This window comes from Oncorhynchus nerka, linkage group LG27 (genome assembly GCF_034236695.1).
Source record: "Oncorhynchus nerka isolate Pitt River linkage group LG27, Oner_Uvic_2.0, whole genome shotgun sequence".
In the NCBI taxonomy this organism is placed as follows: domain Eukaryota; kingdom Metazoa; phylum Chordata; class Actinopteri; order Salmoniformes; family Salmonidae; genus Oncorhynchus; species Oncorhynchus nerka.
Window position 1 is genome coordinate 98,306,787 of NC_088422.1, and position 16,639 is coordinate 98,323,425.

Consider the following 16,639-nt stretch of genomic DNA (forward strand, 5'->3'; position numbering starts at 1 on the left):
TAAAGAATAGCAATAAGGCACCTCGGGGGTTTGTGATATATGACCAATATACCACGGCTCATGGCTGTATCCAGGCACTCCGCGTTGTGTCGTAAACGGCACCTCCTCGGACCTTATTAAGTAAACAATATGCTTCAGTGCCTTGTTGAAATGTATGGAGAGAGAAGAAACAAATGGGTTGACCACAAAACAGATCTGGGATCAGGCTAGCTTCACAATGACCAGATGAAACAGCATGATGCTTCAGGGCCTTGTTGAAATGTATGGAGAGAGAAGAAACACTGACCACAAAACAGATCTGGGATCAGGCTAGCTTCACAATGACCAGATTAGTGCGTAAAACAATATGCTTCAGTGCCTTGTTGAAATGTATGGAGACAGAAGAGTCACAGACCACATATTTGTAATTAAACTATATTTGAACAACTGTCAATTCTATATGGTACAATATTGACCAGGAGTCACAGAAGTGGAGTCATTCTGATTGACAGGAAGGAGAAGGAGCTATATGGATCAGGTTCAGCCTATTGGAAGTCTGTACACACAGAGGATGTCGTGGTTACATGAGGAACAGGGGAAAGTTATACAGTCCGTCCGTAGACACACTCCCATCTTGTGAAAACATTTCTCAAAACAAGTGATAGAAATCTATCCACTTGTATCATGGTGTTACTCACAGATGTCCCACAACAAGATGTGTCTGTAGTACAATATTCAAATACAATTCATCATGACTGCGTTCTGTAAAAGGTAGACTTCTGGGTGCGTTTTGTTTTTAAACGGAGGGACTATATAATATATAATATCATCACACCATCACACCCACTCCCAAAATATTATATAATATAAAAGTTGAGCCCAGAAACATGGGAACATATAATATCATCTGTAGAGAAACATCCACACATTAAGGTAATGTTGTCATATATACTGGGGCCACTTCCATAGAGAGAGAGATTAAATGTAATAGGTAATGTTGTCATATATACTGGGGCCACTTCCATAGAGAGAGAGATTAAATGTAATAGGCACAAAACACAAAGAAAATCAGCAGAATAACTCAAACTAAAGAGATCTCACAGGGTTGATTTAAAGGCCCAGATCTCATGTGTTGTTTTCATAAAGTATTCTTCCCCATAGTTCCTAGTTTATAGTTCACCCAGCCAGCAGCAACAACCAAGTCCCTCCTAAAATATCCCCACTGACCAGACTAATAAAACAAACAGACCAAAGTAGTGGAGGAAGCACATATCCTATATGAACAACAGATTTTAAAGACATACTTCATACTTTTGTTCTAGAAAACTGACAGAAAGAAATATGAAGTATTACACACATGCAAAATCCTCATTAAACATTGCACTCGTTACAAATGGGTTATCTAGCATAGTTTAGGGTTTCTCTGCCTCCTCGGACTATAAAGTCCTGGTTTCATCTATTCACATTTCTAAAAAGGAGCCTCGTCTTCATTTCTTATGCGCATTACATTACAGTGCTGCAGATTCAAAACGTTAATGTTTACCGAAACCCTTGAAACTTCTGTTATTGAACCAAACATCTGTTCATTCCCTTCACGGTCTCGTCATTATGACGTCATCGTCATTATGACATCATCAACAGAACTACTTTTTTCAAACAAGATTTTTCTCCTTTTTTCTCCTCTTCTTCTCATTTTGTCCTGTTGTTGTTGTTGTTGTCGTCGTCGTGTGTTGTTGATGTTATTGTCCTGTTGTTGTTATTGTTGATGTTATTGTCCTGTTGATGTCATCGTGTTGTTGTCCTGTTGTTGTTGTCATCCTGTTGTTATTGTCCTGTTGTTGTTGTCCTGTTGTAGTCATTGTTGTGGTGGCTGTTGTTGTTGTGGTGGTTGTCCTGTTGTGGTTGTCACACTACTATGATTCCTTAAATTAACGGTTTAAACATTTTTAATTTTCATAGCAATATTTAATTAGTGCATTACTATGGTGATGCATGGTCATCATCCGTCTAGTTTGGCCGGTTCTCCTGAGGCACTTGATGACACCGCCGTGTCATGTATTCGCATATTAACTAACAAGTAACAAACTGTCTTTAAACACACCTGAGATCGACATGAAGCCACAATATAAAGACAAGTCTTAAAGAGTGTATATCTTCTATATTTCCCTCATGTCATAAAGAGACCAGTAGGATAGTGTGGGATCATTACGTATCTGTGGTTGTACTGCATTAGCTGTAGTTTAAATACATGTAGCCCTTTTTAAAGCCTTTCTTCCCTCTTAGTTCAGCCTGTAGAAACAACAGACAGAACTATAGAACCTGTCACCTGTTCTAGAACTGGAACCGGTCTCCCCCCCCCACAGAGACAGAGCAGTAACCAGAGAGAAGACTCTAGGTTCTAGTTCCAGAACACTGACTGACTGATACACCAGATGGAACCATCAGGTGATCCCCTGCCTGCCCTGGCCTCTCTCAACCCCCCCCCCTCCCTCCCTCTCTGTACTGTGTAGTGTGTTTACAGCTGATTGGTTCAGTGTGGTCTCCACTTTGGGGGCGTGGCGCCACAGAGTCCTGTCCTGAAGGTATTTCTAAAACCTCCATCTCTAACCGGTCATCCCTCCATCCCTCTCTCCTCTCCTCTGTCTCTTCCTCCCTCAGTTATCCAGCCCTAGTTTGGACAGGCCCTGCCTGAACTCGTGCAGCTCATCAATCTTCCCATCCAGGACGTCCATGAACTTCTTCAGCTCTCCCTTCATGTTGCCCTGCTTGGACTGGCTGTCCTCGATGTCGGCCTGAAGACCCTCCATCCTATCCTCCAGGTCCTTGTTCTTCACCTCAGCAGCCTAAACACACAGAGATTATGGAGTTAGATTACTGATATAATAACATTTTAAATTCACCTCAGCTGTCTAAAGACACAGAGATTATGGAGTTAGATTATACTGATATAATAACGTTTTAAATTCACCTCAGCTGTCTAAAGACACAGAGATTATGGAGTTAGATTACTGATATAATAACGTTTTAAATTCACCTCAGCAGCCTAAAGACACAGAGATTATGGAGTTAGATTACTGATATAATAACGTTTTAAATTCACTTCAGCAGCCTAAAGACACAGAGATTATGGAGTTAGATTACTGATATAATAACGTTTTAAATTCACCTCAGCTGTCTAAAGAGATTGGAAATATGAAGCTAGATACTGCCATAATGTTGTAAATAACTATGACTTTCACCTCAGCCTACAGATAAGAGACAATGACGTATATTAGTCGCTAATTTAGAACGTTTATTAGCTTGAGAGAATATGGAGGGGGAGAGAACAGGGGGAGAGAGAACGAAAGGGGGAGCGAGTGAGAGGCGGAGGGAGTGAGCGAGAGGCGGAGGGAGCGAGAGAGAGGGAGAGGCGGAGGGAGCGAGAGAAAGGCGGAGGGAGCGAGCGAGAGGGAGAGGCGGAGGGAGCGAGCGAGAGGCGGAGGGAGCGGAGGCGAGGGAGGGAAAGGAGCGGAGAGCGAGAGGCGGAGGGAGCGAGAGAGAGGGAGAGGCGGAGGGAGCGAGCGAGAGGGAGAGGCGGAGGGAGCGAGAGAGAGGGAGAGGCGGAGGGAGCGAGCGAGAGGGAGAGGCGGAGGGAGCGAGAGAGAGCGAGAGGCGGAGGGAGCGAGCGAGAGGCGGAGGGAGCGAGCGAGAGGCGGAGGGAGCGAGCGAGAGGCGGAGGGAGCGAGAGAGAGGGAGAGGCGGAGGGAGCGAGCGAGAGGCGGAGGGAGCGAGCGAGAGGCGGAGGGAGCGAGCGAGAGGCGGAGGGAGCGAGAGAGAGGGAGCGAGAAGGGGAGGGAGCGAGAAGGGGAGGGAGCGAGAGGCGGAGGGAGCGAGAAGGGGAGGGAGCGAGAAGGGGAGGGAGCGAGAAGGGGAGCGAGCGAGAGGCGGAGGGAGCGAGAAGGGGAGGGAGCAAGAGAGAAAGCGAGATGGAGAGGAGGAGGGAGGGAGAGGGAGGGAGAGGGGAGAGAGAGGGGGAGGGAGAGAGAGCAAGAGGGAGTGAGCAAGGGGGGGAGGGAGCAAGAGAGAAAGGGAGAGGGGGAGAGAGGGCTAAAATAGGAGGTCTAAACTGGTGCCTGGTGGCATTTCTCAGCTGACTGTTGAAACCTGATCACTGTGTGGGAGACCTGCTTTAAATAGAGAGACCACTGGACCAGACACTACTGATACTGTCTGGTATAGAGCTAGAGTTAATAGAATGGATATAACCTGCTTTAAATAGAGAGACCACTGGACCAGACACTACTGATACTGTCTGGTATAGAGCTAGAGTTAATAGAATGGATATAACCTGCTTTAAATACAGAGACCACTGGACCAGACACTACTGATACTGTGATTCAAACAGAACTGTGATTCAAATAGAACTGTGATCAAATAGAACTGTGATTAAAATAGAACTGTGATTCAAATAGAACTGTGATTCAAATAGAACTGTGATCAAATAGAACTGTGATCAAATAGAACTGTGATTCAAATAGAACTGTGATCAAATAGAACTGTGATCAAATAGAACTGTGATCAAATAGAACTGTGATTCAAATAGAACTGTGATCAAATAGAACTGTGATTCAAATAGAACTGTGATTCAAATAGAACTGTGATCCAACTAGTTTCCATTGTTGAGAATGTAACATGAGACAGAGAGACAGAGAGAGATAGAGAGAGACAGAGAGAGAGAGACTCACAGTTCCAGCTTATTGACTTCAAGTAACTGCAGTTTCTCTGTGATGCTCTCACACTCTGCCATGAGTTGAGGGGTTAGCGTTTAGGGTATAGGGGTTAGGCTTCAAGTACCTGTAGTTTCTCTGTGATGCTCTCACACTCTGCCATGAGATGAGGGGTTAGTGTTTAAGGTGTAGGGGTTAGTGTTTAGGGTGTAGGGGTTAGGCTTCAAGTACCTGTAGTTTCTCTGTGATGCTCTCACACTCTGCCATGAGTTGAGGGGTTAGTGTTTAGGGTGTAGGGGTTAGTGTTTAGGGTGTAGGGGTTAGGCTTCAAGTACCTGTAGTTTCTCTGTGATGCTCTCACACTCTGCCATGAGTTGAGGGGTTAGTGTTTAGGGGTTAGGCTTCAAGTACCTGTAGTTTCTCTGTGATGCTCTCACATTCTGCCATGGGTTAGTGTTTAGGGTGTAGGGGTTAGGCTTCAAGTACCTGTAGTTTCTCGGTGATGCTCTCACACTCTGCCATGAGTTGAGGGGTTAGTGTTTAGGGTGTAGGGGTTAGGCTTCAAGTACCTGTAGTTTCTCGGTGATGCTCTCACACTCTGCCATGAGTTGAGGGATGATCTCTGCTTGCTTCAGGTTCTCAGTTCCTGTTCCTCATCAGTTCCTGGAAGTCCTCATCAGTCCTAACAGTCCTCATCAGTCCTCACCTCAGTCCTCATCAGTCCTACTGTATAGTCCTCAGTCAGACATACAGTCCTCATCAGGCCTACTGTACCTCAGTCCTCATCAGACCTACTGTACCTCAGTCCTCATCCTCACTGTACCTCAGTCCTCATCAGTCCTACCTCATCAGTACCTCAGTCCTCATCAGTTCTACTGTAGTCCTCAGTCCTCATCAGTCAGTCCTCTACTGTCCTCATCAGTCCTACTGTACCTCAGTCCTCATCAGTCCTACTGTACCTCAGTCCTCATCAGTCCTACTGTACCTCAGTCCTCATCAGTCCTACTGTCAGTCCTCAGTCCTCATCAGTCCTACTGTACCTCAGTCCTCATCAGTCCTACTGTACCTCCTACTGTACCTCACCTCATCAGTACCTCAGTCCTCATCAGTCCTACTGTACCTCAGTCCTCATCAGTCCTACTGTCCTCAGTCCTCATCAGTGTACCTCAGTCCTCATCAGACCTACTGTACCTCAGTCCTCATCAGTCCTACTGTACCTCAGTCCTCATCAGTCCTCTGTACCTCAGTCCAGTCCTCATCAGTCCTACTGTACCTCAGTCCTCATCAGTCCTACTGTACCTCAGTCCTCATCAGTCCTACTGTACCTCAGTCCTCATCAGTCCTACTGTACCTCAGTCCTCATCAGTCCTACTGTACCTCAGTCCTCATCAGTCCTACTGTACCTCAGTCCTCATCAGTCCTACTGTACCTCAGTCCTCATCAGTCCTACTGTACCTCAGTCCTCATCAGTCCTACTGTACCTCAGTCCTCATCAGTCCTGTACCTCAGTCCTCATCAGTCCTACTGTACCTCAGTCCTCATCAGTCCTACTGTACCTCCCTCATCAGACCTACTGTACCTCAGTCCTCATCAGGCCTACTGTACCTCAGTCCTCATCAGGCCTACTGTACCATCAGTACCCTCAGTCCTCATCAGTCCTACTGTACCTCAGTCCTACTGTACCTCAGTCATCAGTCCTACTGTACCTCAGTCCTCATCAGTCCTACTGTACCTCAGTCCTCATCAGTCCTACTGTACCTCAGTCCTCATCAGTCCTACTGTACCTCAGTCCTCATCAGTACCTCCTCATCAGTCCTACAGTCCTGTACCTCAGTCCTCATCAGTCCTACTGTACCTCAGTCCTCATCAGTCCTACTGTACCTCAGTCCTCATCAGTACCAGTCCTCTGTACCTCAGTCCTCATCAGTCCTACTGTACCTCAGTCCTCATCAGGCCTACTGTACCTCATCAGGCCTACTGTACCTCAGTCCTCATCAGGCCTACTGTACCTCAGTCCTCATCAGGCCTACTGTACCTCAGTCCTCATCAGTCCTACTGTACCTCAGTCCTCATCAGACCTACTGTACCTCAGTCCTCATCAGGCCTACTGTACCTCAGTCCTCATCAGTCCTACTGTACCTCAGTCCTCATCAGTCCTACTGTACCTCCTCATCAGTCCTAGTCCTCAGTCCTCATCAGTCCTACTGTACCTCAGTCCTCATCAGTCCTACTGTACCTCAGTCCTCATCAGGCCTACCTCCTCAGTCCTCATCAGGCCTACTGTACCTCAGTCCTCCCTCAGTCCTCATCACCTACTGTACCTCAGTCCTCATCAGTCCTCAGTCATCAGTCCTACTGTACCTCAGTCCTCATCAGTACTGTACCTCAGTCCTCATCAGTCCTACTGTACCTCAGTCCTCATCAGTCCTACTGTACCTCAGTCCTCATCAGTCCTACTGTACCTCAGTCCTCATCAGTCCTACTGTACCTCAGTCCTCATCAGTCCTACTACTGTACCTCAGTCCTCCTCAGTCCTCATCAGTTCTACTGTACCTCAGTCCTCATCAGTCCTACTGTACCTCAGTCCTCATCAGTTCTACTGTACCTCAGTCCTCATCAGTCCTACTGTACCTCAGTCCTCATCAGTCCTACCTGTACCTCAGTCCTCATCAGTCCTACTGTACCTCAGTCCTCAGTCCTCAGTCCTCATCAGTGTACCCTCAGTCCTCATCAGTCCTACTGTACCTCAGTCCTCATCAGTTCTACTGTACCCCCCTCAACCCCTCCACCCCCTGCCACCACTCTGCCTCCCAACCCCCTGCCTCTGCCCCCAACCCCCTCAGCCACCACTCTGCCTCCCACCTCCCTGCCTCTGCCCCCAACCCCACCACCACTCTGCCTCCCACCTCCCTGCCTCTGCCCCCCAACCCCGCCACCCATTCTACCCCCCCAACCCCGCCACCCCCCTGCCTCTGCCCCCCAACCCCGCCACCCCCTGCCTCTGCCCCCAACCCCGCCATCCCCTGCCTCTGCCCCCCAACCCCGCCATCACTCTGCCTCCCAACCCCCTGCCTCTAAACTACCCATGAAGATTAAAGACTATCATGATGCCTCTAAATTAGCTGTGAAGATTAGACTATCGTGATGCTTCTAAATTAGCTGTGAAGATTAGACTATCGTGATGCTTCTAAATTAGCTGTGAAGATTAGACTATCGTGATGCTTCTAAATTAGCTGTGAAGATTACAGACTATCATGATGCTTTTCAGAGTAATCATGATGTCATCTCCTGTCTTTACAGGACTACACCACCCTAGTGACATGATCACAGCCACTCCTGGTTAGCATAATCATCTCTCCATTCAGAGAGAGAGAGAGAGGAACTACACCACCCTAGAGACATCATCACAACCACTCCTGGTTAGCATAATCATCTCTCCATTCAGAGAGAGAGAGAGGAACTACACCACCCTAGAGACATCATCACAACCACTCCTGGTTAGCATAATCATCTCTCCATTCAGAGAGAGAGAGAGAGAGAGAGAGAGAGAGAGAGAGAGAGAGAGAGAGAGAGAGAGAGGAGAGCACTTAGCAGGAGTCTGATCTGTCAGACTGTTCATCTGACCCAGCAGGACACAGAGGAAAGGACCCAATTACAGCAAAAGCACCTGGGCTGTGTGTGTGTGTGTGTGTGTGTGTGTGTGTGTGTGTGTGTGTGTGCGCATCAGACAGGCTCCGTCGCCGTCTCTCTGTCATTCGCTGTACCTCTCAGTTCAACCAGGGTTCATGAAATGATGATGAAAACAGGATCAACAGAAGGAAGTAAATCCAAGGTGTAAATCAAAACTGGTTTCAGCTTTAAAGTCTTTGTCAGAGTGATTTACTGCCCAAACCAATAGGTTTCTAATAGTCACACACACGGCTGAATAAACCCCCTGTCTAGAGCATGTCAGGGAAACATGCTGAAACCCCTGCCACTGGAGAGGGAGGGAGAGAGAGGGGGAGGGAGGGAGAGAGCAAGAGAGGGAGGGAGAGGGAGAGAGAGGGAGGGAGAGGGAGAGAGAGGGAGAGAGCAAGAGAGAGAGGAGAGGGAGAGAGCAAGAGAGAGAGGGAGGGAGAGAGCAAGAGAGCAAGAGGGAGAGAGCAAAAGAGAGAGAGAGAGGGAGAGAGCAAAAGAGAGAGAGAGAGGGAGAGAGCAAGAGAGAGAGAGAGAGGGAGAGAGCAAGAGGGAGAGAGAGGGAGAGAGCAAGAGGGAGAGAGAGGGAGAGAGCAAGAGGGAGAGAGAGGGAGAGAGAGAGGGAGAGAGAGGAGAGAGAGAGAGAGAGAGAGAGAGAGAGAGAGAGAGAGAGGAAGAGAGAGAGAGAGAGCAGCAGAGAGAGAGAGAGAGAGAGAGAGAGAGAGAGAGAGCAAGAGAGAGAGGGAAGAGAGAGAGAGAGAGAGGAGAGCAAGAGAGAGAGGAGAGAGAGAGAGAGAGAGCAGAGCAAGAGAGAGAGAGAGAGCAAGAGAGAGAGAGAGCAAGAGAGAGAGAGAGCAAGAGAGAGAGAGAGAGATACAGAGAGAGACAGAGAGAGAGAGAGAGAGAGAGGGAGAGAGAGAGAGAGAGAGAGAGAGAGGGAGAGAGAGAGAGACAGAGAGAGAGAGAGATACAGAGAGACACAGAGAGAGACAGAGGGAGAGAGGGAGAGAGAGAGAGACAGAGCGAGAGAGAGCGAGAGAGAGAGGGATACAGAGAGAGAGAGAGGGAGAGAGTAGGGTGGCGAGAAAGAGCAAGAACAAGAGAGGGAGTGACCAAGAGACAGAAACCAGACAGACCATCAGCTCTAGAGTGGGAGATTAGAGGGATCCAGGGCAGGGGGGGGGGACCAGACAGGTCTGGGGGAGGGGGAGTAGAAAGAGAGAACAAGAGGGTGAGAGAAACCAGACAGGTCTGGGGGGGGGCTAGTCTACATGATGACATTATTATGGAGAAGAGACAGAAACCAGACAGGTCTGGGGGGGGCTAGTCTACATGATGACATTATTATGGAGAAGAGACAGAAACCAGACAGGTCTGGGGGGAGGCTAGTCTACATGATGACATTATTATGGAGAAGAGACAGAAACCAGACAGGTCTGGGGGGTCTGGGCTAGTCTACATGATGACATTATTATGGAGAAGAGACAGAAACCAGACAGGTCTGGGGGGGGACCAGACAGGTCTGGGGGGGACCAGACAGGTCTGGGGGGACCAGACAGGTCTGGGGGGCTAGTCTACATGATGACATTATTATGGAGAAGAGACAGAAACCAGACAGGTCTGGGGGGGGCTAGTCTACATGATGACATTATTATGGAGAAGAGACAGAAACCAGACAGGTCTGGGGGGGGCTAGACATGTGACATTATTATGGAGAAGAGACAGAAACCAGACAGGTCTGGGGGGGGACCAGACAGGTGACATTATTATGGAGAAGAGACTGAAACCAGACAGGTCTGGGGGGGGGGAGACAGACAGGTCTGGGGGGGGGCCAGACAGGTCTGGGGGGGGCCAGACAGGTCTGGGGGGGGACAGACAGGTCTGGGGGGGGGGGCTAGTCTACATGATGACATTATTATGGAGAAGAGACAGAATATGTTTTACTTGTGAAACTACAATGACATCAACCATCACCAGAATCAGACCCTGAATATTTATTGGAAAGAACCATCACTGTCTATTTTCACCACCCTGTGAAATTCATCATGCTGCAAGTCATTTCATCTGTAGCCCAATAAACTGTGAAGTCATTTAATCTGTAGCCCAATAAACTGTGAAGTCATTTAATCTGTAGCCCAATAAACTGTGAAGTCATTTAATCTGTAGCCCAATAAACTGTGAAGTCATTTAATCTGTAGCCCAATAAACTGTGAAGTCATTTAATCTCTAGCCTAATAAACTGTGAAGTCATTTAATCTGTAGCCTAATAAACTGTGAAGTCATTTAATCTGTAGCCCAATAAACTGTGAAGTCATTTAATCTCTAGCCTAATAAACTGTGAAGTCATTTCATCTGTAGCCCAATAAACTGTGAAGTCATTTAATCTGTAGCCTAATAAACTGTGCCGTTTCCCGGGTCGTAGTGGGAGGACCACACACCATATCATGGCGTGAGACTCCCAAGTTTACTTCAAAATTATGGTTATTATGATGGTTATTATTTTATTCTGATGATTATTCTGATGGTTATTCTGATGGTTATTCTGATGGTTATTATGATGGTTATTATTATTATTATTATAATAGTTATTATGATGGTTATTATTATTATTATTCTGATGGTTATTATTATTATTCTGATGGTTATTCTGATTATTATTATGGTTATTCTGATGGTTATTCTGATTATTATTATGGTTATTCTGATGGTTATTATTATTATTATGATGGTTATTATGATGGTTATTATTAGTATTATTATTATGATGGTTATTATTAGTATTATTATTATGATGGTTATTATGATGGTTATTATGATGGTTATTATGATGGTTATTATGGTGGTTATTATGATGGTTATTATGGTGGTTATTATTATGATGGTTATTATGGTGGTTATTATTATTATGGTGGTTATTATGATGGTTATTATTATTATTATTATTATGATGGTTATTATGATGGTTATTATTATTATTATTATTATGATGGTTATTATTAGTATTATTATTATGATGGTTATTATTAGTATTATTATTATGATGGTTATTATGATGGTTATTATTATTATGATGGTTATTATGATGGTTATTATTATTATGATGGTTATTATGATGGTTATTATTATTATTCTGATGTTATTATGATGGTTATTATTATTATGATGGTTATTATGATGGTTATTATTATTATGATGGTTATTATGATGGTTATTATTATTATTATGGCGGTTATTATGATGGTTATTATGATGGTTATTATTATTATTATTATGATGGTTATTATTATTATTATTATTATTATTATTATTATGATGGTTATTATTATTATGATGGTTATTATTATTTATTATTATTATGATGGTTATTATGATGGTTATTATTATTATGATGGTTATTATTATTATTATTTATTATGATGGTTATTATGATGGTTATTATGATGGTTATTATGATGGTTATTATTATTATGATGGTTATTATGATGGTTATTATTATTATGATGGTTATTATGATGGTTATTATTATTATGATGGTTATTATGATGGTTATTATGATGGTTATTATTATTATTATGATGGTTATTATTATTATGATGGTTATTATTATTATGATTATTATGATGGTTATTATGATGGTTATTATTATGGTTATTATTATTATGATGGTTATTATGATGGTTATTATGATGGTTATTATTATTATGATGGTTATTCTGATGGTTATTATTATTCTGATGGTTATTATTATTATGATGGTTATTATTATTATGATGGTTATTCTGATTATTATGATGGTTATTATTATTATGATTATGGTTATTATGATGGTTATTATGATTATTCTGATGGTTATTATTATTATTCTGATGGTTATTATTATTATGATTATGGTTATTATGATGGTTATTATGATTATTATGATGGTTATTCTGATGGTTATTATTATTATTCTGATGGTTATTATTATTATGATGGTTATTATGATTATTATGATGGTTATTATGATGGTTATTATTATTATTATGATGGTTATTATTATTATGATTATTCTGATGGTTATTATGATGGTTATTATGATGGTTATTATGGTTATTATTATTATGATGGTTATTATTATTATGATGGTTATTATGATTATTATGATGGTTATTCTGATGGTTATTATTATTATTATGATTATGATGGTTATTATTATTATTATGATGGTTATTATGATTATTATGATGGTTATTCTGATGGTTATTATGATTATTATGATGGTTATTATTATTATGATTATGGTTATTATGATGGTTATTATGATTATTATGATGGTTATTCGAATGGTTATTATTATTATTCTGATGGTTATTATTATTATGATGGTTATTATGATTATTATGGTGGTTATTATGATTATTATGATGGTTATGATGATTATTATGATGGTTATTATGATTATTATGATGGTTATTCTGATGGTTATTATTATTATTATGATGGTTATTCTGATGGTTATTATGATGGTTATTATTATTATGATTATGGTTATTATTATTATTATGATGGTTATTATGATGGTTATTATGATGGTTATTCTGATGGTTATTATATAAAGGCGTTTCCACCTCCATTCATTTTATAGACACAGAAAGATCCCACCTAAAAGATCCAATGAACAAATGATTTGTCTGCATTTATACAATCGTTCCCCAAATGTCCTATTTCCATCACAGCATTTTAAATACAGTATGACTCTTTACTGGCATAACTGTGGATGGAAACATGGTTCCAGCTAATGAAATGTGTCTGCAGGCAGAATCAGTATTGATCCGTCACCGTGGCCATGCCGGCTCAAAGCCTCATTGGGACGAACTGGAATGACTGTCACGGTGCGTAGAAACCAGCCATCTTGGGGCCGCAGTTGCTTGGCAGCTGGTCAGAAGTGACATGGGGACGATGTTACTGGCAGACCCAGTGCCTGGGGTTCCTGGTATCATGTAGAATGACTACAGTAACATTATTAACATGGTCTGATATAACACCGGGTATAGAGTCAGACCCAGTGCCTGGGGTTCCTGGTATCATGTAGAATGACTACAGTAACATTATTAACATGGTCTGATATAACACGACCGGGTATAGAGTCAGACCCAGTGCCTGGGGTTCCTGGTATCATGTAGAATGACTACAGTAACATTATTAACATGGTCTGATATAACACGACCGGGTATAGAGTCAGACCCAGTGCCTGGGGTTCCTGGTATCATGTAGAATGACTACAGTAACATTATTAACATGGTCTGATATAACACCGGGTATAGAGTCAGACCCAGTGCCTGGGGTTCCTGGTATCATGTAGAATGACTACAGTAACATTATTAACATGGTCTGATATAACACCGGGTATAGAGTCAGACCCAGTGCCTGGGGTTCCTGGTATCATGTAGAATGACTACAGTAACATTATTAACATGGTCTGATATAACACCGGGTATAGAGTCAGACCCAGTGCCTGGGGTTCCTGGTATCATGTAGAATGACTACAGTAACATTATTAACATGGTCTGATATAACACGACCGGGTATAGAGTCAGACCCAGTGCCTGGGGTTCCTGGTATCATGTAGAATGACTACAGTAACATTATTAACATGGTCTGATATAACACCGGGTATAGAGTCAGAGCTGACACTACCAGAGACATTTTCTATACGCAGGAAATATTAGGAATAATACACATTTTTCTCTGAGTGTTCTTCAACAAGAAGATAGAAGACCTATAAAAACACGGAAGTCAGCAATAAACTGATGGATAATAGGTATTGATGTGACATTACACACAGAGAGAGAGGAGAGAGAGTTTATTTCACAAGCTGTGGAAATGGAAATGTTTCTCATGACAATAAATTCCTTTGAACTGAAATTGAATTGAGAGCTGAGAGAGAGAGAGAGAGAGAGCTGAGAGAGAGAGAGCTGAGAGAGAGAGAGAGCTGAGAGAGAGAGCTGAGAGAGAGAGAGAGAGCTGAGAGAGAGAGCTGAGAGAGAGAGCTGAGAGAGAGAGAGAGAGAGAGAGAGAGCTGAGAGAGAGAGCTGAGAGAGAGAGCTGAGAGAGAGAGAGAGCTGAGAGAGAGAGAGAGCTGAGAGAGAGAGCTGAGAGAGAGAGCTGAGAGAGCTGAGAGAGAGAGCTGAGAGAGAGAGCTGAGAGAGAGAGCTGAGAGAGAGAGCTGAGAGAGAGCTGAGGAAGAGAGAGAGAGAGAGAGCTGAGAGCTGAGAGAGAGAGCGGAGGAAGAGAGAGTAATACTTCAGCAGATAATTGTTCTGACATCAAAGGTCCCACAACAATATCCACCTTCTATTGGATAATAATCCCCTCCTTAGGGACAGAGAAAGGTAGAGAGGAGGGGTGGAGAGAGAGGGGGAGAGAGAGAGAGAGTGGGAAAAAGACAGGTAGAGAGGGAGACAGGTAGAGGGGGAGAGAGACAGGTAGAGAGAGAGAGGTAGAGGGGGAGAGATGTAGAGGGGAAAAGAGACAGGCAAAGGGGGAGAGAGACAGGCAGAGGGGGAGAGAGACAGGTAGAGGGGGAGAGAGACAGGTAGAGGGGGAAAGAGACAGGTAGAGGGGGAAAGAGACAGGTAGAGGGTGAGAGAGACAGGTAGAGGGGGAAAGAGACAGGTAGAGAGACAGGCAGAGGGGGAAAGAGACAGGTAGAGGGGGAAAGAGACGGGTAGAGGGGGAAAGAGACAGGTAGAGAGGAGGGTGGAGAGAGACAGGTAGAGGGGGAGAGAGACAGGTAGAATGGGAAAGAGAGACAGGTAGAGGGGGAAAGAGACAGGTAGCGGGGGAAAGAGACAGGTAGAGGGTGAGAGAGACAGGTAGAGGGGGAAAGAGACAGGTAGAGAGACAGGCAGAGGGGGAAAGAGACAGGTAGAGGGGAAAGAGACGGGTAGAGGGGGAAAGAGACAGGTAGAGAGGAGGGTGGAGAGAGACAGGTAGAGGGGGAGAGAGACAGGTAGAATGGGAAAGAGAGACAGGTAGCGGGGGAGAGAGACAGGTAGAGGGGGAGAGAGACAGGTAGAGGGGGAAAGAGACAGGTAGAGGGGGAAAGAGACAGGTAGAGGGGGAAAGAGACAGGTAGAGGGGGAGAGAGACAGGTAGAGGGGGAAAGAGACAGGTAGAGGGGGAAAGAGACAGGTAGAGGGGGAAAGAGACAGGTAGAGGGGGAGGTAGAGGGGGAAAGAGACAGGTAGAGGGGGAGAGACAGGTAGAGGGGGAGAGACAGGTAGAGGGGGAAAGAGACAGGTAGAGGGGGAGAGAGACAGGTAGAGGGGGAAAGAGACAGGTAGAGGGGGAGAGTGACAGGTAGAGGGGGACAGAGACATGTAGAGGGGGAAAGAGACAGGCAGAGGGGGAGAGAGAGATAACATGTCCCTTAAGGATAATGGGGTTATATTTGCATATAGTCTCTCAGCAAAACTACAGGCTAGTCATATGAGACTGTGTGTGTGTCTGTAGGAGTTTTGTGTGTGAGAGCGCATAAGTGATCCTGTGTGTTTGTGTGTCCACCTGTTCCTTGTCCTGCAGCTCCGTCTCCAGCTCCTGAACTCGTACAGTCAGCTTAGAGTTCCTCTCCTTCTCCACGTTGGCCTTTTCACACTGAGACTCCAACTCTGCTATCTACAGGAGAGAGATGAGCAGGAGATTTTTTTATATTTTTTATTTTACCTTTATTTAACCAGGCAAGTCAGTTAAGAACACATTCTTATTTTCAATGACGGCCTAGGAACAGTGGGTTAACTGCCTGTTCAGGGGCAGAACGACAGATTTGTACCTTGTCAGCTCGGGGGTTTGAACTCGCAACCTTCCGGTTACTAGTCCAACGCTCTAACCACTAGGCTACCCTTCCGCCCCCGAGATATAGAGCAGGAGGAGAGAGGAGAGGGAGGAGAGAGAGGAGCAGAGAGAGGAGGAGAATGAGAGAGAGGAGCAGGAGGAGAGAGAGGAGTAGGAGAGAGAGGAGGAGGAGGAGAGAGAGGAGTAGGAGGAGAGAGAGGAGTAGGAGGAGAGAGAGGAGTAGGAGAGAGAGGAGGAGGAGAGAGAGGAGCAGGAGGAGAGAGAGGAGCAAGTGGTGGAGAGAGGAGGAGGAGGAGAGAGAGGGAGCAGGAGGAGAGAGAGGAGCAAGTGGTGGAGAGAGGAGGAGGAGGAGGAGAGAGGAGGAAGAGGAGAGAGAGGAGTAGGAGGAGAGAGAGAGGAGTAGGAGAGAGAGGAGGAGGAGGAGAGAGAGGAGCAGGAGGAGAGAG

General features: G+C 44.6%; 1 protein-coding gene across 3 annotated transcripts in view; it reads right to left on the reverse strand.

Moving 5' to 3' along the window:
- Window positions 1-368: 368 nt before the first annotated feature.
- The window catches only part of homer2 (homer scaffold protein 2), a 129,243-nt gene continuing 112,972 nt past the window's right edge, over window positions 369-16,639 (reverse strand). The window contains exons 7-9 of one of the 3 annotated variants that reach the window (XM_065012435.1): window positions 15,906-16,016; window positions 5,255-5,323; window positions 369-2,822 (exon numbers count right to left, since the gene is read on the reverse strand). In XM_065012435.1, coding sequence (XP_064868507.1) covers window positions 2,634-2,822; window positions 5,255-5,323; window positions 15,906-16,016 — 369 coding nt within the window. In that variant the 3' untranslated portion in view covers window positions 369-2,633. Of the gene's footprint in view, window positions 2,823-5,254; window positions 5,324-15,737; window positions 16,017-16,639 lie in introns of those variants that run through there. The other 2 variants (XM_065012434.1, XM_065012433.1) reach the window with 2 other exon arrangements.